This window comes from Haliotis rufescens, unplaced genomic scaffold (assembly GCF_023055435.1).
Source record: "Haliotis rufescens isolate VD_foot unplaced genomic scaffold, xgHalRufe1.0.p SCAF_17, whole genome shotgun sequence".
NCBI lineage: Eukaryota > Metazoa > Mollusca > Gastropoda > Lepetellida > Haliotidae > Haliotis > Haliotis rufescens.
The window spans coordinates 20,655,036-20,679,573 of record NW_025963857.1 but is presented as its reverse complement, the minus strand read 5'-3'; the positions used below and the strand labels follow the sequence as shown (position 1 = coordinate 20,679,573).

Genomic DNA, 24,538 nt, shown 5'->3' with positions numbered 1-24,538 from the left:
ATCACTGCGTGGGACACCAGGAATGAGCTTCGCATAATGAATCCACGTAGGGAATTAAACCCAGACCTTCGGACTGACGAGCGAACGCTTAAATGGCCAAGCTTCACCAAAGCCACTTTGAAACTGTAATGTGACGTACTTCGTACCAGAATCGTCACGATATGGTTCAAATATTGCCGATGTGACGTTAAATTACCGCACTCACTCGTCGTACCTGGAAGGGTGGTTTAATCTGAGTGAGCGAGTGAAGGAACACAGAAAGTAATGTTCCTTCTAATTCAAAGTAGCATTCAGTATTTATAAGTTCTCACATGCAAACCAGAGGTGAAAAGTGTGAGCATCTACTGAAAAGTAGATACGTAGCAGCAGTACGCTCACTATTTCCTTGAATATATTTACCAACATGAAACAACCGAAAAAAAGTCATACATATTCTAATACTCCATCCTTATTCCGATCTTTTCCAATCACATTTTGCCGTATCCTGTTCCTATCCTGTATGTTCGCGTTGCTCTAACGCAACCTTCGCGAAGATCGCCAGTTGTTTGGCTGGCAAGAGATATTGATCACCATACAGTAGCCTCTTCCAGCCGGCAAAGTACACCTCTGGTCTCTCATTGACGGATAAATATGTGGTCTACAATACTCCAATTTTCTTCATCTTATGCAATTACAAACAATAGGAAGCAGATGAAAGGGTCTTGGGATGCATGCTTTCCTTCTCCCGAGAAAATCGCCTTGAGAAATGGTTAATGAAAATGTTACTAGAAGGATGAAATTTTCCATCCCGTTTAGAATCTCAATGACTGGCGTTTCTTATAAGCCGGTAGCTAGGACAAATACTGTTATCTAACAGTTACGGAGTTCCAGCTAAATTAGCCTGGCTTAACTGACGCTATCATCAGCAAGACCCACAATAGGCAGCATTTGCAAAGGTTAAAAACCAACAAAGAGAACTGCATGAGGAAATGTAACTTAATTGTTGGTGGAGAAAAGTTGAACTGATGTATACATCCTTTAAAGTTAACAAAGTTAAGACGGATTAGACCTTGCCAAGAGGCTTGGTTGTCTCTGGAAGGAGGGAGCGACGGAAGTGGGTGCGTATGATGGCCTAGAGACTCTGGGGACTTCTAGTCGGGGCAGTGTGACCTTCATAAGACCGAAACACAGAGTAATCAGACAGTAACACGTTCTACAGTGCCATTGTGGGGAAACTAACATGGCCTGTGTTTGGGTTTCCAAAGCCAAGTATCCTTGCATGCTCGAGCTGACGCTAAGAGTGTGTCGCTGACCTGTGATATATCTCAGTTATGTCGTCATGCCTGCAGTGGGAAATACTTCAACCAGTAGAGGAATCTATAGAGAGATCAATATTTACGTCGATATTAAAGTTGCGAGTATGGCCTTTGCCAGGAAATATATGTCGGATTTCTTATCGTGGGAACAAATGTCATTTTACACGGATTTTGAACATTGGCCGGACACAGAGAAGACATCGGTGCTGATATAAAGGACCGCTTCTGGAGTACCTTAATCAAAATATACATGTAATCTAATAATGATATGACTCGCTTGGCTGCTGGCTGGATGCAGTTTCAGACGTGTTACCATTACGGAGGATGAATCAGAGCAGAACACATTCAAACATGGTGAAACACAACAGAACATGCTCAGACATGGTGAAACACAGCAGAACATACTCGAACATGGTGAAACACAACAGAACATATTCAGACATGGTGAAACACAGCAGAACATACTCGAACATGGTGAAACACAACAGAACATATTCAGACATGGTGAAACACAGCAGAACATACTCAAACATCGTGAAACACAGCAACATATTCAGACATGGTGAAACACAGCATAACATACTCAAACATCGTGAAACACAGCAGAACATACTCAAACAGGGTGAAACACAGCAGAACATACTCCAACAGGGTGAAACACGGCAGAACATACTCCAACAGGGTGAAACGCAGCAGAACATACTCAAACATGGTGAAACACAGCAGAACATACTCAAACATGGTGAAACACAGCAGAACATACTCAAACATCGTGAAACACAGCAGAACATACTCAAACAGGGTGAAACACAGCAGAACATACCCAAACAGGGTGAAACACAGCAGAACATACTCAAACATGGTGAAACACAGCAGAACATACTCAAACAGGGTGAAACACAGCAGAACATACTCCAACTGGGTGAAACACAGCAGAACATACTCAAACAGGGTGAAACACAGCAGAACATACTAAAACCTGGTGAAACACAGCAGAACATACACAAACATGGTGAAACACAGCAGAACATACTCAAACAGGGTGAAACACAGCAGAACATACTCAAACAAGGTAAAACACAGCAACATATTCAGAAACGATGAAAGACAGGAATGTAATCGAACACAGTGAAACACACACGAAACACACATGAAGAGACACAACTTTCTCAAACAACGAGAATCGCAATTAAACATATTCTAGACAGCGGTGGGGATAAGACGCAAACACTACTGCAATCAGATTATATTATTTACTTCAAGATAATCAGAACTATCTGGTTTAAGATGACGACTGAAGACAAAATATCCCCGAATCATGGTTATTATATGGTGCACGGTGTAGATCTGGTTTCAGAACACACCGATGGCCTTAATCTGATCCAGTGCATCTGGAGTGTCTTGGTGGAAGATCCACTACTGTACCAAGGTCTGCAACATGGCCAGACCTCTCACAAATCGTAACGTTAGGACGAGTCAAATTTTGATGTTAAAGTATATATAAAACTAACGATAGACGAAGAATCGAGGTCGCTCTCTCATCGTCTCGGTAAAAAGTCCAATATTACGCAAAGTACAGTATACGGTATTTAAACCTGGCTATCAGTCATTCTCCTGGCACAACTAGCAATCAGGGTTTCTTTGCCTATTACAGTTACTGACTTGTGATTTTTCCAATTGCTACCACAATTACGCCAGTATCAGGATGTCAGGAGAACCTGTGCGGGCCGATATCAACACAATTCCATTAAATTGACATCGGCGAAGAAAGTTTATTTTCTGTGATGGGCATGTGCTATTGATCGCATGTCTCGGTACAGGAACATTTTAACAACTCGGTCTGGTATATCTATCGCATCATACGCCGTCTCAAGGTGTTATCGCTTACAGGTCTGCATATCCAGCTCTCAATATTAAAACAGGAACATGTCTCTTGCAGCATTTTGTGTGCAGAAAACTTGGCATTTTTTCGCCGAGGGATGTAAAACTTGGCCCTGATCTCTCCTAAGACTAAAAACTGGACACTTTCTAATTAAACTTCCAGAACCTGACATGAAGCAATTTAATAGCCGGTGATCGCGGCTATAAAAAGTAGCGGCTCTCTGCGTAGTACTGTCAGTCAGAGCTGAAGTAAGTCCGGGTTCCCATGCTGTATCACGGCAAGGGATGGGGTAACGTCCTCTATGTGACGACTTTACAATGTTGCGTCACGGAAAGAAATTGGGGTAACGTCCTCTAGGTGACGATTTTACAATGTTGCGTCATGGCAAGGGATTGAGGTAACGTCCTCTAGGTGACGACCTTACAATGTTGCGTCATGGCAAGGGATTGGGGTAACGTCCTCTAGGTGACGACTTTACAATGTTGCGTCATGGCAAGGGATTGGGGTAACGTCCTCTAGGTGACGACTTTACAATGTTGCGTCACGTCAAGGGATTGGGGTAACGTCCTCTAGGTGACGATTTTACAATGTTGCGTCACGTCAAGGGATTGAGGTAACGTCCTCTAGGTGACGATTTTACAATGTTGCGTCACGTCAAGGGATTGAGGTAACGTCCTCTAGGTGACGATTTTACAATGTTGCGTCATGGCAAGGGATGAGGTAACATCCTCTAGGTGACGACTTTACAATGTTGCGTCACGTCAAGGGATTGAGGTAACGTCCTCTAGGTGACGACTTTACAATGTTGCGTCATGGTCTGAGTGAGCGAGTGAAGGAACACAGAAAGTAATGTTCCTTCTAATTCAAAGTAGCATTAAGTATTTATAAGTTATCACATGCAAACCAGAGGTGAAAAGTGTGAGCATCTACTGAAAAGTAGATACGTAGCAGCAGTACGCTCACTATTTCTTTGAATACATTCACCAACATGAAACAACCGAAAAAAAGTCATACATATTCTAAAACTCCATCCTTATTCCGATCTTTTCCAATCACATTTTGCCGTATCCTGTTCCTATCCTGTATGTTCACGTTGCTCTAACGTAACCTTCGCGAAGATCGCATCACGGCAAGGGATTCGGGTAACGCCCTCTAGGTGACGACTTTACAATGTTGCGTCATGGCAAGGGATGGGGGAAACGTCCTCTAGGTGACGAGGTCCTCATGCTACGTCACAACAGGGTATGGGAGTAAGGGCCTCTAGGTGACTAGGTCCTTATGCTGCGTCACGACAAGCGATGGGGGTAATGTCCTTTAGATGACAAGATGCAAGATTGGGGAATATAATTAGGTATAATAAGTACTGGAGGTAATGGTTCGCAGGTGATGAGGTTGAAGTACGATCCTGCAAGTGATGCGTTTAAAATGCGAACATTTTGAGAAAGTTAAGAGGAACGAGCCTCTAAGTGGAGAGATAGAAGTGTGAACATTATGTCAAGGTTGGAGGCAACGAGCCTCCAAGTGGAGAGATAGAAGTGTGAACATTATGTCAAGGCTGGAGGTAACGGGCATCGAGAAGGTTGGGGGTAACGAGCCTCTAAGTGGAGAGATAGAAGTGTAAACATTATGTCAAGGTTCGAGGTAACGGGCCTCTAAGTGGAGAGATAGAAGTGTGAACATTATGTCAAGGTTGGAGGTAACGGGCCTCTAAGTGGAGAGATAGAAGTGTGAACATTATGTCATGGTTGGAAGTAACGGGCCTCTAAGTGGAGAGATAGAAGTGTGAACATTATGTCAAGGCTGGAGGTAACGGGCATCGAGAAGGTTGGGGGTAACGAGCCTCTAAGTGGAGAGATAGAAGTGTAAGCATTATGTCAAGGTTGGAGGTAACGGGCCTCTAAGTGGAGAGATAGAAGTGTGAACATTATGTCATGGTTGGAAGTAACGAGCCTCTAAGTGGAGAGATAGAAGTGTGAACATTATGTCAAGGTTGGAGGTAACGAGCCTCTAAGTGGGGAGATAGAAGTGTGAACGAGCATCTAAGTGACTAGGTCAACATTATGACAAGGGATGACATACGATCCTCTCAGCGAGGAGATTAACAGTGGCGACATCACGAGAGAGAATGGTGGTAACGGTTTTCGAGGTGACAAAGTTGCCAGTGGTTACATCAGGCCAAGGAATGGGACTAACGCTTTTCCAAGTGACCACGTTAACAGTGGCTGCAGGGAAGGGTTTAACACTCTGGTGGGAAAGTTCACGTTTGCTACAGCAGGTGGATAGACAAGACCAATTCTGTCCACACGATTCACGGTGAAGCGGAACAATTCACGTGGAGGGCACGGACACCTGCAAAGTGACTTGAATAAATAGCCTAGAATATTAACCAATCTGGATATAAAACAAAATGAAAGATTACGAAAGTTAAAGCAAAGACTCTTTACAAAACCCTGCAATCCAAGTGAATGTTTCTCTCTAAATGAAAACGAACCATTTTCAAATCGTGCGAGAGTATCCAGCTCTACCTTAGGCAGGTTACCTGTTGCTGACCAAGAGCCTGCCCATGTTGGAGGTCTATCTGATCATTTGCATACATATGCATCTGTTTCTAACCCGAATACCCTCGGTTGAGCCACCCAGGTAACTCGATACAGTAAGGAAGGAGTACGAACCTTGAATATCCTGACAGGGTTAAACTTGGCCATGCTGACGACGGTTCCGGCGTCACACACAGTGTTGTATTGATCCACAGACAATACGATGAAAAAGCCAGTTGTAACGTTCCTATGTTGTGGAAGAAGGGCATGTATCCACCCTCCCTCCCCGCCACGACACACACACTAACGAGGGGAGTCCCTCATGCAAGGAGGAAAGCCCGCGCCAGACTCTCCGAGAGAATATTGATCGGATTCGGTCTCCTCAAGACGCCGGGGAGGGTCGACATTTACCCTCGCGCTAGGCAGCCCTCAATGTACTACACTGCCAACACGTGGAGAAGTTACCAATTTTCTTGAAAATCACGTGACACATTAGATACATTTCGATCAGGAATCCGCGGCAAACGTGTCCAGGATCACAGTTGTCTAATCACCCAACACTCGCGACTAGCAATAGAGAGCGAAGCCCATCACATAAACTCAGCAATCGGAAATTTCATTAAGATTGTAGACCCGGCATAACCTGGCGGTATTATCGCCCTAGCGAGTAGAGGACAACCACAAACCACATGTAGCTAATCTGTCTATCAACCCTACACCCGTGCATACCAGACACTGCCCTACTGCAGCTCAGGCCTCCTTCCTCAGTTGCAGCTTTGATGCTGAAATATTCCCCATCGCTCATCGCTTTTCCGCGGCGTCCACGACCACGTTAACAATGAACGAGAGGATAATATTTTTAAAAATCCAAATGAGTTTCAAAAGGCAGTGAGCTATTGGTTGTACATTGAGCTGCTTGCTACTCGAGAGACCGTGTAGGCGAACGGGGGGTAAGATGTTACCGAGCAAGAAGCGTATACTGCCAAACAACACGTTCATGGAACCGATCTTTGATAACCAGGAAGGGCTTATGGCTACAGACCATACCAGCAAAAACTAGAAGATCTATTTGTAGAATTAATTATGACATAAGTGATCATACCTTGTGAGAATTACTACGGAGTAAATGCTTCATTTTTATATACATGATCAGGGCTGTTTAGACAAATGTTGGTCCACAATCATGAATATGAAAAAGCATTTTACGTTTCTCTGTCCAGTGAAAGAACATGGTATATTAGGTTTGCATCCTAACAACTGTATCAAGTAAGGGATTGGCGTCTTTAGAGGATAGACTTGGCTCTAAACAGAAATAAATAGATAATGTTTGTTTGTTTGTTTGTTGTTTAACGCCGCACTCAGCAATATTCCAGCTATATGACGGCGGTCTGTAAAATAATCGAGTCTGGACCAGACAATCCAATGATTCATATTTTTTTTTTTTTTCATATTTTGTCATTCTCAAACATGGGTGCATACTTTCTTTTGTCCGTCAGTTTAGTATAATAACCTGCTGATACGACGATACACGTATCGAAGTATTTGTTTTGTTTGTTTGTTGTTTAACGCCGGACTCAGCAATATTCCAGCTATATTCCAGTTGTAAATAATCGAGTCTGGACCAAACAATCCAGTGATTGATATCATGAGCATCGATCCACGCAATTGAGATCGATGACATGCATCAACAAAGTCAGCGAGCCTGACCACTCGATTGTGTTAGTCGCCTCTTACGACAAGCATAGTCGCCTTTTACGGCAAGAATGGGTTGCTGAAGACCTATTCTACCCCGGATCTTCACGAGTCAAATAGAGAATGACATGTTGTGAAACTTGTGTGACAAATGCATTTTTTCCTTTTTTAATGATAAAGATTACAGGCCATATGGTGACTTTATATTCCACGCTTGTTATGTTTGAGTGAGTGAGTGAGTGAGTGAGTGAGTGAGTGAGTTGGCCATGGATTAAAGGCCACTAATACCAATACTCTGGGTTAGAATTGGTCCCCAGCAACATATACTGGTCGTTAGGGGTGAATGGATCGGTGGTTAGGCTCGGTGACGTGGTTGACAGCATGTCACTGGATTGTCTGGTCCAGAGGCGGTCGGGTAGCCTTGTGGTTAAAGCGTTTGCTCGTCACGCCGAAGACCCGGGGTCGATTCCCCACATGGGTATAATGTGTGAAGCCCGTTTCTGGTGTCCCTCACCGTGATATTGCTGGCGTAAGACCATACTCACTCAGTTATTTACAGGCCGCCGTCATCGAGCTGTAATATTGCTGCGTGTGGCGTTAAACAACAAACAAGCAAATTATAGCAATATCCCTGCCATATCCCTAGATGTGCTTCACATAGTATTACCATATAAGTATTTGATCCGGGTTTCGACGTGACGTAGGCTTTACATCCGGGCTATCCCAATAACCAGCATGAATAATGACATTGACCAGACCAGAAGGAACAATCTCAGATTCATAAAGTATTGTCATGAAGTACTAAAGGAGTATTACCACGTGAGCAAAAGAGTTTTTAATACGGGCATGGGATCTGGGTCAGGCAAACCAGTGGTTGAAGTCATGAGCAACGATGCACGGTTACAGGATACGATGAGACACACTTTGTAACCCTCCGATACTCATGTGTCGACTCCGGGTTATAATTGGTCTTCAGCAACCCATGCTTGTCGTACGAATAAAGGTATCGGATTGTCAAGCTCGCTGCCTTGGTTGATGCATGTCACCGTATCCCAGTTGCGTAGATTGATGCTTTTAATGTCAGGCACAGGATTGTCTGGTCCAGAATCGATTATTTACAGCCCGCCGACATATAGCTGAATGCGCGTTTAACATTGAAGAAAGATTACTCGGCTCGCAAAACAAACAAGGGAGACTGGGATATATTCTGCTTAGGAATTCCTCAGGGACATTCGTAGCTGAAGAAAAACAAATTCCTTTACAGATATATACCAAAGCGCTGATGTCTTGACACTGATGATAGATGCCGTACGTCGCTCCAGTTAACATTACGATAGAATGAACTCGGACAATTTGTAACGATTTGAAGACCGGTGATCACAACAGCCAACACAGCAAGCAATTCACCCACCAGGGGGCGTTGACCATATTGATGACGGAAATAGCCCTGGCTGACACTGATGAGCCTAGAAACGCATGAATACTATTATCAGCAAGCAATACCTCTCAAAGACTAAAATTAGTTTCTTTCCCCCTCTTAAGTCAAAATCAACACACCTCCCTCGACCCAAGCCCTTTATCCGGGACTCAAACATGCAGGCTCTCAGTATCGACCACAATGTTCCAAATTAATGTCCCCATCTAATGAATACGGCAGATTACTGGACATGAGATCTGAGGGGATGTAGGCCTGATGCCAGACAAGTGTTGCACAGAAAGCCAAGCGAGTGAGTGCATATTGTTTCACGCAACATCATCAATTTTGAAGATATTCGTTGGGTTACATGACGTAATTCGTGTGTTTTGTGCGTGTTTTGTGTGTGGTGCATGATCGAATTGTGTTTGCGCGTGTGTGCGTGCGTGCGTGCGTGCGTGCGTGCGTGCGTGCGTGCGTGCGCTCGCTATATTCCTAAGACCAGACTAGGAAGTTGCACCAATACTTCTTCCCGGCAACAAACTATAAAAGTTGAAGATGTTTCCGATGGATAGTTGACAGGCATCACTCAGCATGGAGGGGAATAAACAATGCTGTTGTAAATAAAGCAAGATTGCGGTTAATATATTTCAGTGTGTTATCGTTTCTTTAATGTAGATTCGGTAAAGATTAAATAACAAATTTTACTTTTGTCACACGAAAGGTTATTCAGCCAAGAACTCCCCTTCTGTAAACAACCGTCAGATTCAGGGTTGAACTAGAAAGCGACAATACAAACACGGCGTAATGACCAAGAAAGGCAGTCTAGCAACCCTCACAGTTCGTGATCACAGAGAACTACAAGGATCCCTGCCATATACCAAAATGCTCTACAAGCGAAAACCATGGAACCACGGTTGTTATTGCAAAGAACTAAAACGACCCCTGCCATGTACCAAATGCTCTACAAGCAAATAGCATGGAACCCTGGTCCGTTGTCACAAAGAACAAAAACGACCCCTGCCATATACCAAATGCTCTACAAGCAAATAGCATGGAACCACGGTCCGTTGTCACAAAGAACAAAAACAATCCAGACAATATTCCAAATGCTCTACAAGCAAACATTATGGACAAGACATCCACCCAATCTTGAGGTTACATGTGCGATATAGCAAATTAAGATTTGTTTTCAGATGACCGCAAATCTGAGAGAGATTCAACACTACCGATATATGATGTAATCATCTTGAACATTGAAAAGAGTTTGTAGCCGCTATACCACATCATGCGCTGAAAGTGTTCGTGTGAAAAGGACGTGTCAGTTCTGGATTCGCTTGACGCGAGTTCACGTTGAGCCAAGTACTTGACTGTTTTTGTACATTCTTGAGTGGTAAGGTTCGGCGTGGGCTGAACATTGGAGTAGATTGACGTTGATTTCTGCATGTTTGCAGCCATGTCGAGGCTGATGAACACAAAGACATTAGCAGATACGTGATGGAGAATACACAAGATTCTCCTACGTGACAGAACAGCCCAATCAGCACGTTTTCGACGGAACCATGTCATACCATTTCAGTTCTGAAATTATTGCGTAATTGTTAAGCAACACGGCTCTTACGATTCCATGCATGCTCTGGAATATCACAAGATTATCAAAGGTCATGCCATTTCAAATATGGAAGTGAAAGGGCCATTTCAAATATGGAAGTGAAAGGTCAGCGTACGTTCAAAATAATTCTGATAAAAACACGTTGTTACACATGTTTCAGACAAACCATGACAAGTACAGTGAGGCTGCCAGTGGCTATTTCAAAACGGAATAATGTGAGCAGTTTGAGAGCTACTAGTCGTTGCTGAGCTTATTTATGTAAACGTTCCAGCTTCAAGGCTGTGCTGCTTTCCTGAATGACGACTTTGCACCACGACATATTAAAGCTCACTTGAACTGTCTGTGCAGGTGAGCTAAAACGATATGTCACGTGTTCACACGGGGCTATTGAACTTACATTACACATTGACAAGATATGTGGAGAATCCTACTCGGACGACTCAGTGTCGACGGAATCAAACAAGGAGCGGGCTATCGTGTACGTGTGTATGCCTACTGTGAATAATAGTGTTAGTTTATAAGGACTTATCGTGGTCGTGTTACAGGGTAATGCGCTCATAAAGAAGCAACTGTCTGATTGTGACATTGTTTTTTGCGTAAAAACGCAATTATTGTATTGCAAAGGAAGGATGCATTTCGCCAATATTATAGATCTAGCTTTGTGTTGATCAATAAAAAGCTATTAGGCATACCATGTCGAGGAATGTGATACAGATTCATTGCACAAATTCACATTTTATCACCTTATGAGAGATGACTCACTCTCCAGGCGAGGCCCCGGTGAATATCACCGCATTAACTGGACACGTCACATGGATGTCAGCGGTCTCGTATACCTTTGTCTACATAGAGTGATCTTGTGATGTGTACACATACTGATACTACAATGTAACTGTACACATACTGATACTACAATGTAACTGTACACATACTGATACTACAATATACTGTACACATACTGATACTACAATGTAACTGTACACATACTGATACTACAATGTAACTGCACACATACTGATACTACAATGTAACTGTACACATACTGATACTACAATGTAACTGTACACATACTGATACTACAATGTAACTGTACACATACTGATACTACAATGTAACTGCACACATACTGATACTACAATGTAACTGTACACATACTGATACTACAATGTAACTGTACACATACTGATACTACAATATACTGTACACATACTGATACTACAATGTAACTGTACACATACTGATACTACAATGTAACTGCACACATACTGATACTACAATGTAACTGTACACATACTGATACTACAATGTAACTGCACACATACTGATACTACAATGTAACTGTACGCATACTGATACTACAATGTAACTGTACACATACTGATACAAGAATGTAACTGTACGCATACTGATACTACAATGTAACTGTACACATACTGATACTACAATGTAACTGTACGCATACTGATACTACAATGTAACTGTACACATACTGATACTACAATGTAACTGTACACATACTGATACTACAATGTAACTGTACACATACTGATACAAGAATGTAACTGTACACATACTGATACAAGAATGTAACTGCACACATACTGATACTACAATGTAATTGTACACATACTGATACTACAATGTAACTGTACACATACTGATACTACAATGTAATTGTACACATACTGATACTACAATGTAACTGTACACATACTGATACAAGAATGTAACTGCACACATACTGATACTACAATGTAACTGTACACATACTGATACTACAATGTAACTGCACACATACTGACACTACAATGTAACTGTACACATACTGATACTACAATGTAATTGTACGCATACTGATACTACAATATACTGTACGCATACTGATACTACAATATAACTGTACACATACTCATACTACAATATAACTGTACACATACTGATACTACAATGTAACTGTACACATACTGATACTACAATGTATCTGTACACATACTGATAGAAGAATGTAACTGTACACATACTGATACTACAATGTAACTATACACACACTGATACTACAATGTAACTGTACACATACTGATACTACAATGTAACTGTACACACACTGATACTACAATGAAACTGTACACATACTGATACTACAACGTAACTGTACACATACTGATACTTGAAGCTCATTGTTCACATACTGAAACTAGAGAATAATTGACTGTACAATATACTTATTTTCAGGGATTATTGTCACATACTGACAATAGAAGTTCATATACTTTTATGGTCTACAGACAATTTCAGAATTGGTTATGAACTCTTTCGAATCAGATTTTTATCACTGCAATACTCATATACATAGAAAGAAAACAGTGCACGTGCAGCGCCCCCTTGTGCACTGATTCCCTGTGTGGAGGCGGAAGAGGAAATATTTGACCATGGAGGTTAGAAAGGACGGCATCGCTACCATTGTATACATTGCTCAGCACATACATCATGTCTGTGTGTCTGTGAAGGAACCACGTGGGAGTACAACCAGGATTACAGCAGGATAACAATGCATTGGTCGTGGAATGTGTTTACATTGGGACAAATACCCGCCGGTGAATTCGGCATCAGACGAGGCGGTGGATGGATCTGATTGACGTGATAGCTATACACAATGTTTTATTCATCGCGTAGACCCAGTCCAGTACATTAGCTGTTACTGGCAGTTATTTATATTGGTTATTGACGAGACACATATATCACGTTTAAAAGCATATTATTGCTTTTATGAAAACGATGCAACCGAGTTCATAGGTCGGGTCAATTTCTTTGACATTTACACTGACTCTGTTGTGTAGTGGAGAGTGTCTGTCGGTGGGCGGTTAAAGGATGGTATATGTTGTTACCCTGCCTGCTCTAGGGATTAAGGGGGTAAAACAAAGACCGGCCTGTGTATATACACTGTGTGTGCGTGGGGTGCGGCATGGTGAGCTAGCACCCGGCGTAAGTCCGTACACGTTCAGGCAGCCACACACACACACATGAATGCACGTCGCAGTGACGTTAGACCCATTTAATCTCCCCTCTCCCTTGTAGGGCGGTCGGGTAGCCTAGTGGTTAAAGCGTTCGCTCGTCACGCCGAAGACCCGGGTTCGATTCCCGACATGGGTACAATGTGTGAAGCCCATTTCTGGTGTCCCCCGCCGTGATATTGCTGGAATATTGCTAAAAGCGGCGTAAAACCATACTCACTCACTCTCCCTTGTACAATGTCTGTGTGACTTTCCGCTCACCCTTATGTTTGAGGCAGTCATTTTACAAGTGGCTCCATAACCTGGCGCGGTCATCTGCTCGGCTAGACAGAATCAGACACTGGGACAATACAACCAGTCACCTATCGCCACACAGCTGTAAAAGAATGTGTTGTCCGACAAACAAATAAGGGCATCCGTGTCTCAGCATATGGCTATGTCCTCGCCCTTATAAGCCGTGTTTGTGTGTGCGTGCTTGCGTGTGTGTGTAACGGGTTGCCCAGTCGCTGTGCAGAGTTGCGTCCCTTGGGCACGCCAGAAATTGTTGGTTCGAATCCCGGTTCGCCCGATTCTGTTTCTAGGTTTGTCAGCACCACACCCGTGCTCGTGGGTTTAAAAAACAAATCATAAACGTCTAAGACCTGCATCACTTCTGTCTTTCCTCTGACATCAAGCTGACACGCCGTGATAAAAATAGAATACTGTTCAAAGCGGCGTTAAACTCACTCATTCACTATACGGCTGTACACATGGTATTTTCTTTTTGTGTTGGTGAAAGCGAACACGCAGATGTTACCCCTTCAGTCAAGGATCATTACAGCTTTTCTATGAAACAGGTATTGTTTCCTAAGTCTGCACTTGCATGCCATGTTAAATAATTATTGAAAAATACACACAAAAAACGCGAAAAGACAAATAAATATGTGTAGCGATAATGAAACAAAGGTTTTTAGGTACACTCTGTTATAATATTAATTAGAGAATTATGAGCATCTGAAATTGACACAAAGGTCCAGATGAGAACCTTGTACATACTACGAACTCGCAACACATATACAACATCTCACAAAGGTTACTTCCGTTTCCGGCAAGTTACTCACATCCTTCTTAGATAACAATGCTTTGAAGGAAACAAGTTCCAGATGTAGGTTTCGCTTGACGTGGAAGATGTGTTGACATTTACAAACAACTCTTAAATTATAACCAGCCTGTTCATATACTACTCAAAAGAAGTTAAGGATCACCTGATTCGTTCATATAACAATAGTTAATCTCTCATGCTATGACAGATTAACATTACCAATATGAAAGAATCGGGTGACCCTTAACTTCTTTTAAGTAGTATATTTTCAGAATATAACCATTCTGATACTACTTACCGATAACACGGACAAAAATCTTTTGGGACGGATTCACCATTTCGTTTTGTGGTAGAACTGCCTACTGTACATGCGTGGGGTAGTTGTTGTGTTTAGCCGACCTTGTACACACATGCTGTGTATTCGTGCATTGTATTGACATTATGTTCGTAACGTAGCCAGGTGATGCCATTCACAGGCTGCAAAGATAATCGTGTTTATTCAGCGCCCAGTAAAATTGTCCCGTCCGCCGGCTCAATATCTCACCAGAGAGGATATGCTGCATATCAATATTCCTAACCGTAATTATTTTTCTGAGTTCTCTCCAAATATTTTGCCAGCACTACCAAGTACACTTACAGCCAAATATTCGGATCTGTGGACATGGAGATTTGTATTTGTGGTTACAAGGGAAAATATTATTGTTGATTAAGATCGCGTGTACATAAACATTGCCATCCTGGTGAGAAAGGAAACTTGTGTGTGCGATCTTACTAAATGTATGGAAACTACTCTATTTAAAAACGCTCGGCTGGTACAAAATTTGTCCAGAAAAGAAAATTGTGACATCAATATTTCGAAACATGAGATCTATGAATAAATCAACACGTTCTTCGCCGCAGACATGCATTGTCGCCTACAACAACGTTAACCTACAGTACATACCATAATGAACACAACGTTGGACTATATTCCACACAACACTGCTGGCAATCAGAGAGATACACTTCTTTCGAAGACGTTACTGGCTGATTAGTGAGTCCGAATCCATTCAGTGGCAAAACACACCGCCTTATCACACATAACGTGAACACAACGTCGACTAAGAGGAACAGTGTTGCCACCAGGTGTATCTCAGAAAGAACATTAACATCACGGGTCTAGAGAAGGAACACTCACATGTGTCGCCACGTCAGTGTCAACAACACTATGAACATCCTGTGTGTCACTAAAACACCCACAATGAACACCACGTGTCTCGCCAAATGAACATAATGAACGCGAATGTCCCAAAGACAATATTGTCATCAAGAGAAAGAAGACCAACAATATCATATACTTGTAACAAGAACACTATCCCAGATAGAACACTGTGCACATCACGCCTATCCTAGATATAACACTATGGACATCACAGCTATCGCAGATATAACACTATGGACATCACAGCTATCCCAGATAGAACACTAAGCACATCATGGCTATCCCAGATAGAACACTATTGACATCACGGCTATCCCAGATAGAACACTATGGACATCACGGCTATCCAAGATAGAACACTATGGACATCATGGCTATCCCAGATAGAACACTATGGACATCACGGCTAATCCAGATAGAACACTCTGGACATCCAAAATAATACACTGTGCACATCACGCGTATCCCAGACAGAACACTTTACATATCACGCCTATCCCAGATAGAACACTGTGGACATCGCGGGTATCCCAGATAGAACACTCTGGACATCGCGGGTATCCCAGATAGGACAACATGGAATCACGCCTATTCCAAATAGAACACTATTGACATCAAGCGTATATCAGAAACAAATCTATATGGACAGTACGTGCTTGTAGGTAAAAACGGTATGCACATCAGGTGCACATAAGAAAAAGAAACCACTTTGACGACATTACGTATATAACAAGGAAACAACCATTATGAGTATCATGTGTCTGTCAGAAAACAACAACAACAACATTATAGACATTGCGCCTATATCAGATAACAACACTCGTACATCATGTGTATATAAAACAGAAAATTATTGACAGAAAAGATCAGACAGAATATCATAGACAAAGTCCGTATATAAGATAGAACATTATGGGCACAATGTCCATATCAATAAGAACCTAATGGGCAAAATGCCTTTATCAGTAAGAACCTTATGGACAGCGTGTGCACTTCATAAAGAACATGATGATCAGAGAGAACACTGTGGACATACATGAAAGCCAACCTTTATTGAATATGAACCCATATTCAAGCAGCCAATGTGTTTCAATTGTTAACAGGTGGGAGAACGTTTAACACGTTTTGCAACCTCGACGGTGAATTAACCTTAGCACAAATGCAACACTGTATCATAAATGACCAAAAAAATATGTTACTTTAAGAAATAATATTTACTCAGATAGGGATGATATTATTGAATAACACTGCAACATAATGCCGCTCCTGCTTCAAAGGGTTGAACGTGACCCAGTGAGACACAGCTTTGGCGATGGTTGCAATGGAAATATTTACAGTGCTTTTCAAAAGTGAAGCGTTTATATTGAATTCTCTCAATCGCGTGGGCAGAAAATATGGTGTAGCTACCCCATAGGTTGTTATGTCCTGTTCCGTGGAAGTACATCCTCTAAGGCATGGGATACGAGATATTTGTAAGATGTTACATACTTGGAGTAAAAGGGATTACCATTTACAGGCAAAAATCAGTTTACCTTTCACACACTGTTTCCATTACTTCCACCTGTCACCATTGACGAGGCCCCGCGGTGCCCTCTGACAAATAGCTTTTAGCCGTTACGTGACACGGGTAGAGAAATACTCCGATATGGACAATACAGACAGCATATCTCTGTAGACTCAACACAGTATATAATGATGTACAGTTTTCTGGAAGGTTTGGCTTACAACGCATTATGAATGCACTCCAGACAAAGGATGTACTGGGTCAAGGATCTTTCTTCTGGCGAACGTGACTGGGAAAATATCACCACGGTTTCTTTCTCTGTACAAGGTTTACCTCCTTCGGCAACATTTACATAGGGGCAGCGTATCATGTTGTTAACGTGTGTCGTGGCGTTCGCTTTTACTGTCATTGTGGGGACAGTAACGACCCGGTTTGCAAACGCAAGGACAAAGAAAGCTGAGTCCAAACCTTGGTGGTTGTCTGACGTAATCAGGAGTGCAAAAACCAACCAACATATTTACGTAGCAACGTCAAAAGTAAAATGGCTGTAAATATAGACTGCGTTCTGGGCCCACTTACACAAAGCGATCTTAGCACTAAGATGATCGTAACTCCCATACTTTAACATAGGCTTACGATAGTTTAAGCGCTAAGATCGCTTTGTGCAAGTGGGCCCAGGACACAGAGAGAAGGAGTAGAGTTAGTGAGGGATGTTGATGCTGCCTTTAATAGTACTATAACGGCGAATACCTAACGATGGCCCCTTATATGCAAATTGTGTGGCAGGGGCTACCGGTAGAGCAGGACATGCTTACCCTTTTCACGAACACCTGGTGTCATCATTGATTTTCACTGATCCATTCATATCAATTTCACTGCTATTTTGCCTTTTACGCCCAATGGAATCTGTTTCGGCGGATAATCGAGTCGGGTTATTTTCTGGCATTGACGTCATATTTCCCATTTGTACCCATGTGAAGAGATTCAAAGATTGTTCATCTGCGTACGAAGCGACCTGCCAGAAGTATATTGTAAACTGGGAAAATTAGTTTAGCTTGGTTTGGCATGTATGGTTTTTTTAAAATTTTGTCCCCAAAACGAAAGTACAAAACAAATCTCGCGAACACAACCAGAGGGTTGCAAGCACTTTGTCATTCTGAGTACGGCGTAGGAGCTGACATGGTTTTCATACATGAGTAAAGGCCGGTAAACTAACAGATCAGGCACCAACGTCCGTCGTTTGATTACAGCTCACTGGAGACAAATGTTCCCCGGTGAGTCTCGTTGCCTGTTGCCCAGATCTGATTGACGTCTACAGGCGTCGCGGTGAACGTTACGCGACGCCAAGTGCACTAAGGGACGTCTACTGTGATTTAGGGAAAGTTGTGCTTGGGATCAATAACCGCCACCCACAGAAGTCATAAGTTTGTTTGTTTTTTTTGTTTATACGCCGCAGTCATCATATTGTCAATATGGTGAGTGAGTGAGATGTGTTTGACGCCGCTTAACAGTATTCCAGTTATATCACGGCGTGTCAGCTTAATGTGAGACATTAATCACTTCGGTGAAACCCACGAGCACGGGTATGGTGCTGACAAAGCTAGAAACATAATCGGGCGAACCGGGATTGGAACCCACAATCATAGGTTTCTGGCGTGCCCAAGGGACGCAACTCTGCACAGCGAAATGCGGCGCCATAGACTACTGTGCCCCCTTGCCCCCTGGAAATAACCGCTCTAGACACACCAGTGGATTCCATTATTAGCAACGTCTCCCGTCCGGTTACGATGACACCAGTCAACTGAACCTGACCACCCAATCCATTTAAATCACTTCTCTCGACAAGCAAGTGGCACGAACCTATTCTAATCCCGCCCTGTGGTGCTGCACCCAGACGATAGGTATTGACGACAAGGATATGAGGTGAAGGGACGAAAACGTCTTGCTGCTCATCCAGCGTGACGGTTCAGGATTGATTTTTTGTATGAAACTGTCAGGCATCATGTTGCTGGATTTGTACTATTTATCTGAGAGCGACTGATATGGATGTAGGGCCAGTAAGGGCGCCCGAATTATCGCCCGCTGAGCACATGCGGGATGTGAGGATGGAGAGATAACTTCCCTTGTCAATGGACAATGATCACAGATCAGAACGTAGCTGTGTGCTACACAGAACTGCATGCAGAAACTTGAAAACTGCCATTGAGCGAGAACACAGCATTACTATATCATAGATAGATAGACAGATGGATGGATGGATGGATAGATGGATGGATTGATGGATAGCTAGATAGATAGATCTGTGTTCTCGTTGTCTGTACCAATTTGAGGACGTGTGTAATTTCTCAACAGAAAACAGAAGGGCCACTATACCCATTAAATATCTGTTATTTGGAATGAGTTATTTCAACTGTAAAACGCATCATGTTGTTTTTCAATGTTGTTTGAACACCAGAAATTATAATCAAAGATGCACATAATATGAATTTTACACGGGGTGAATTTGTAACAATGTATTTGTCCCAAATGTCTAACGTGAAAATAAGACGAATGGTGTTATAATGAACCATGATGACCATGTGTAAAACCACTGACCATCTGTCAGAAACCTCTATCAATTTGTTCAACGTAACAAACATAAGCCATCCTTAAAAAGTCAAAGTAAGCAAAAGCATTGTGTGTCGCACGGACCAACGACAAGCAGAGGGTGACAAACAGCTGCGATCACATGTCACCTTTCAACCTTGTTAATGTGTCATACACTGTCAAAAAAACTTCTTTCTTTGTTGTAAACAATGTCCCCAATCTGTCTGTCTGGTTCAACAATAGGTCAGACAGTTTTAAGGTGAGGTATCCAACAGCTAATTTGTAACGACAACGGGTAACTTGGCTGGACAAAACGTGGACCTCAGCTTGTGGTCATGGCGATCTTGATCCCCCTGTCAAACGACTGACCAGGGTGGGAAGAACCAAGCCTCCTCAACCGTCAACCGTGTCGCCAGGTACGGTAACCGAACAAACCCCGATGACATTTCCATTAAGAAACCCTGTTGTCTGACAACAAAAGACACGTTCTAACCCCGTGTTTTTTTTAAGCTTTTGGGGCCGAAAAATAACATTTTTTCAGCCTCTGTGAAACAAAGTATAACGGTTAGTATAAGAAGGATAAAGGAGTTATGTAACTCAGCATGATTCATCAAAGTTTGAATTATTATAATCTACACCAACCGGATGCCGTTTTACAAAGCGATCTTAGCGCTAAGGTGATCGTAACTCCCGTACCTTAACATGGACGAGGTAGCGCTAAGGTTGTTTTGTACAACGGCACCAAGGTCATCAAAAGGTAACGATTCAAAACACGTACGCATGAAAATATTCTTTGCAAAATCAAATTGTTGCAAAACCACATTAGTGAGTAGAAAACGGCATGTCCGAATTGGCTATATCAGCTCGAATCAGACTTGTGTGACCTTCCATGTCGAGTTTCGGCAACAGAGGCCTCGCATCTTCCCGAGGCAAGGGAGTTAACTGACTATAAAAGTCCCGTGGAAACAGGACTTTTATAATCAGTTAACTCCCTTGCCTCGGGGATAACGTAAAACTAAACGTCGAAGACGGACAACGGGCACGGCATTGGGTCATGTCAGTCTTCGGTTCAGGTGATTTATTATGAACTTCTTAATGACATATCCGAGGAGACTGAAAACTATTGTGGGCACTGCGGTCAATGTAAACTTAGACATATTTACATATTAGTGAGTGAGTTTGGTTTTACGCCGCTTTTAGCAATATTCCAGCAATATCACGGCGGGGGACACCAGAAATGGGCTTCACACATTCACGACCGCCCCCATTTACATATAAAGGGCGGTGGGGTAGCCTAGTGGTTAAAGCGTTGGCTCATCTCGCCGAAGACCCAGGTTCGATTCCCCACATGGTTACAATGTGTGAAGCCCATTTCTAGTGTCTCGCGACGTGACATTGCTGTAATATTGCTTTTTAAAAGCGGCGTAAAAACATCTAAATCGTCTAAACTCGACTTTATTGCAGCATCTATTGAGTCTGTGAGAGCCTATGTCCACGCCTACCTACATACATCTAAGTAACCACTGCCATTAGGGCATTCTTCACTAATTTCTAATCAGACACACACGTGCACAAACCTTGGGAATGGTGATTCGAGACGCTAGAAACCATCACGAATTATGGGCCCATTATCACAGGGACATGGCCAAACCGGCAGGCTTTATCGCTAATCTGAGCAGTGAAGTCACCAATCGAACACGCCTCGGTGAAGATTCTATTGAAACTGATTGGCTGTGTAGTAAGGTCCACGAGGGAGATATAAGGATGGTATATTGACGAATAAACATCGGACATATGATAACCTATGTCTGCGGGGCCTGAGACAGACAAGCCTTGTCAGACAGCATACCCACAGTGGAAATCAAACACGCCTGGACAGGCCTCTGTCCGCACGGAAGGTAAAGTAATAAAGACAAGAGGCTGGATCCATAATCCTATGACCTTGCCCGAGCTGGAAGATTAAAAACGATACTTTCATCGGCCCCTATAATTGATCAGATTCGACATATTGCGTGACCACAGCAATGGCATGCGTTGAGAGGACCAGGGTCGCGTTAAGTTTATTTCTGCACGACACTCAGACAAAGTAAGTAGATCTCCCCTTCACGCTACTACTTGAGAAGTTGTGGCGATTAGACGATGGAGTTGAGTGACCCCATGTGCCGCGGTGTCCTGCCAGAAGGCAGGCAACAACACCAGTGCTGGAACTTAATAGAAATGGCGGAGAGCTGATAGGCGAGACTGCATTTTGTAATTTGTAGTTGATGGTTGGGAAGACTATCTAACAGGGTGCGGATTGATTCCGATCCCCAAATATCGAACCCACGGTATGATGCAAGGTTAGTGGAGGTAGGGGATGATACTTCAAGTGGTATATCACGCTATTTAGAGAACAGACGTGGGCATTCCTTTTGATGATAATGAATAACTAAATGTCAAAACGTCAATTTCATAAACATAGATAGATGGTTTCATGACGCTTAGCGAAATATTCTAGCAAATTCACAACGGGGAACACCAGAAATGGGAGTCACACATTGTACCGATGTAGGGAATCGAACCCGAGTCTTCAGCGACACCACGAGAGAACGCTTTAACAACTGTTTCAGTTATAACACGCCGTGTCAGCTTGATGTGGGAAGAAAGTGGCTTTCTCAACATATATTTTACCACTTTGGTGAAACCCTTCAGAACGTGTAAGGTGCTGACAGACCAATATATTCGAGGTTAATCAGGGATTCAAACACGTTATCAGCGGATCCTGTCGCGGCTTATGGACGCAAGTGATATCTTTCTCTACACTGCTATAACAACATTCCAGGTGCTAATTATGGAGTTTGGTTCACGTAAATATAATACGTCAACGTCCGAAAATAACCAAAAACCAGCCTTGATTATCCCCCGAAATAGATTCCATTTGGCGTAAAAGGCAAAATAGCGAGGCGAAAATTATATGAATAGATCACTAAGATCTGTCTGAGAAAGAGGGAGAACAAAAATCCTATGCTCATTGAATCGCATATTGCCATCGCTTTTGTCTCCCCCCCCCCCCCCCCCCACACACACACACACACTTCCCTGCCACCCCACACCCCACACACACACGCACACAGAGAAAAAAAGAGGTCTGACAACAATGATTTATTTGGACAGACATTGTTTTTTTTATATTGATAAATCAACAACCGTCTATGTCAAAGAGATCCCTTACAATGGACTCCCCCGCCATCTTCATGCGATACCATCCTGACCCTAGTACAAGGCTACAACATCTCCACCAAACGAGCTCCAAATGTTGCCGACCCCATTGCACACCCCACAATGCGGCGAACACCAACGCATGGCATACAGTTCTGGTACAATTCCAAGTTGGCTGGTCTGCTTCTGGTCAGGAAACAATTCATATCACAGCAAATACCAGCTTGTACATTTCGTAATTCTGGTGCCAAGAACCTTCGTCTACACTTTCATCAGACCCAGACAGACAGGAAATATATTTTTCAGTAACTTAAAAAACCCGCCTCTTACCATAAACAGTACCGTGTGATAACACTCCTGTGGATTATCATGAACAGTACCGTATGATAACACTCCTGTGGTTTACCATAAACAGGACCGTGTGATAACACTCTTGTGGATTATCATGAACAGTACCGTATGATAACGCTCCTGTGGTTTACCATAAACAGTACCGTATGATAACACGCTTGTGGTTTACCATAAACAGTACCGTGTGATAACACTCTTGTGGATTATCATGAACACTACCGTATGATAACACTCCTGTGGTTTATCATGAACAATTACGTAATACCACGAAAACACTGATCTGGTTTACCACGAACAGTAGCGCATGTTAACAATATCGGTTGATTACCATGAACATTATTCTATGTGGTTCTTTACAACCAGTATCCAAAGTTGAGACAGTAGAGCGTGTAACATTGTTGGGTTCTCATTGTGTAGTATTATGTTAGGTAATGATAACTGAAATCAGAATAGAACACGAGACCTTGGGGTAGCTTTGTGGTTTAAGAGCCACACTGAAGGCTTGGGTTCAAATCCACCCGTGGGATCAACCTCTGCAGCTTATTTTTGCTGTGTCGTGATACGATTCGAATATGTTTAAACGCGTTCCAAACCTTACTCCCTCACTCCTAAACCACGTCATCGGTTTTCATCTCGTGACGCCAGCGTGTCTGATTGCTTAGACTTAGACTATTCAAGGTCATATCCTCATTATCAACATGACCTTCACAAGCAGGATTCACATGATTCTGTACCGGCTACCTCTGCAGGGGAATGTTGCTGTTTCCGCAGATTACATAACGTAGAGCACCGTACCGTGCCAGAGACGCCTGCCATTAACTCCCCCGCCTCCATTCATTGTGTATTATTCAGCGCCGCGAAGAGGTCTTACGGATATGATTAACTACTTTTATTGTTAAACATGCATATAAATCTATTGATCCGGTTCGTTTGTATTACACTGCCGGGCAAAAGAAAGTTTACAACTTAAAAATTGAATTTGACCAAAAGATTACCAAAAATGTGAAAACGTTACTTGGCTGAAAACAGTCACCAAAACACAGCAAACTTGAGGTCCAAAACACAACCATGATACCCGTATCAAATACATCACCATCTAATAACCATTTCTTGTTTGGTTCATTCGATATCAGTGCAAACCCCTTTACATATTCATTAGAAATCTCTGCCAAAT

At 42.6% G+C, this 24,538-nt stretch overlaps 1 protein-coding gene across 6 annotated transcripts in view; it reads right to left on the bottom strand.

Annotated features, from left to right (window-relative positions):
- The window catches only part of LOC124133943, a 98,048-nt gene that overhangs the window by 13,552 nt on the left and 59,958 nt on the right, over positions 1-24,538 (bottom strand). Inside the window, exon 1 of one of the 6 annotated variants that reach the window (XM_046498545.2) lies at positions 17,258-17,416. The exons of 4 other annotated variants lie outside the window; for them this stretch is intronic. Coding sequence is in view for 1 of the 2 variants with exons in the window: in XM_046498540.2 (XP_046354496.2) it covers positions 5,850-5,882 (33 nt within the window). In the remaining variant the exon portion in view is untranslated. Of the gene's footprint in view, positions 1-5,849; positions 6,234-17,257; positions 17,417-24,538 lie in introns of those variants that run through there. One more of the 6 variants, XM_046498540.2, reaches the window with a different exon arrangement.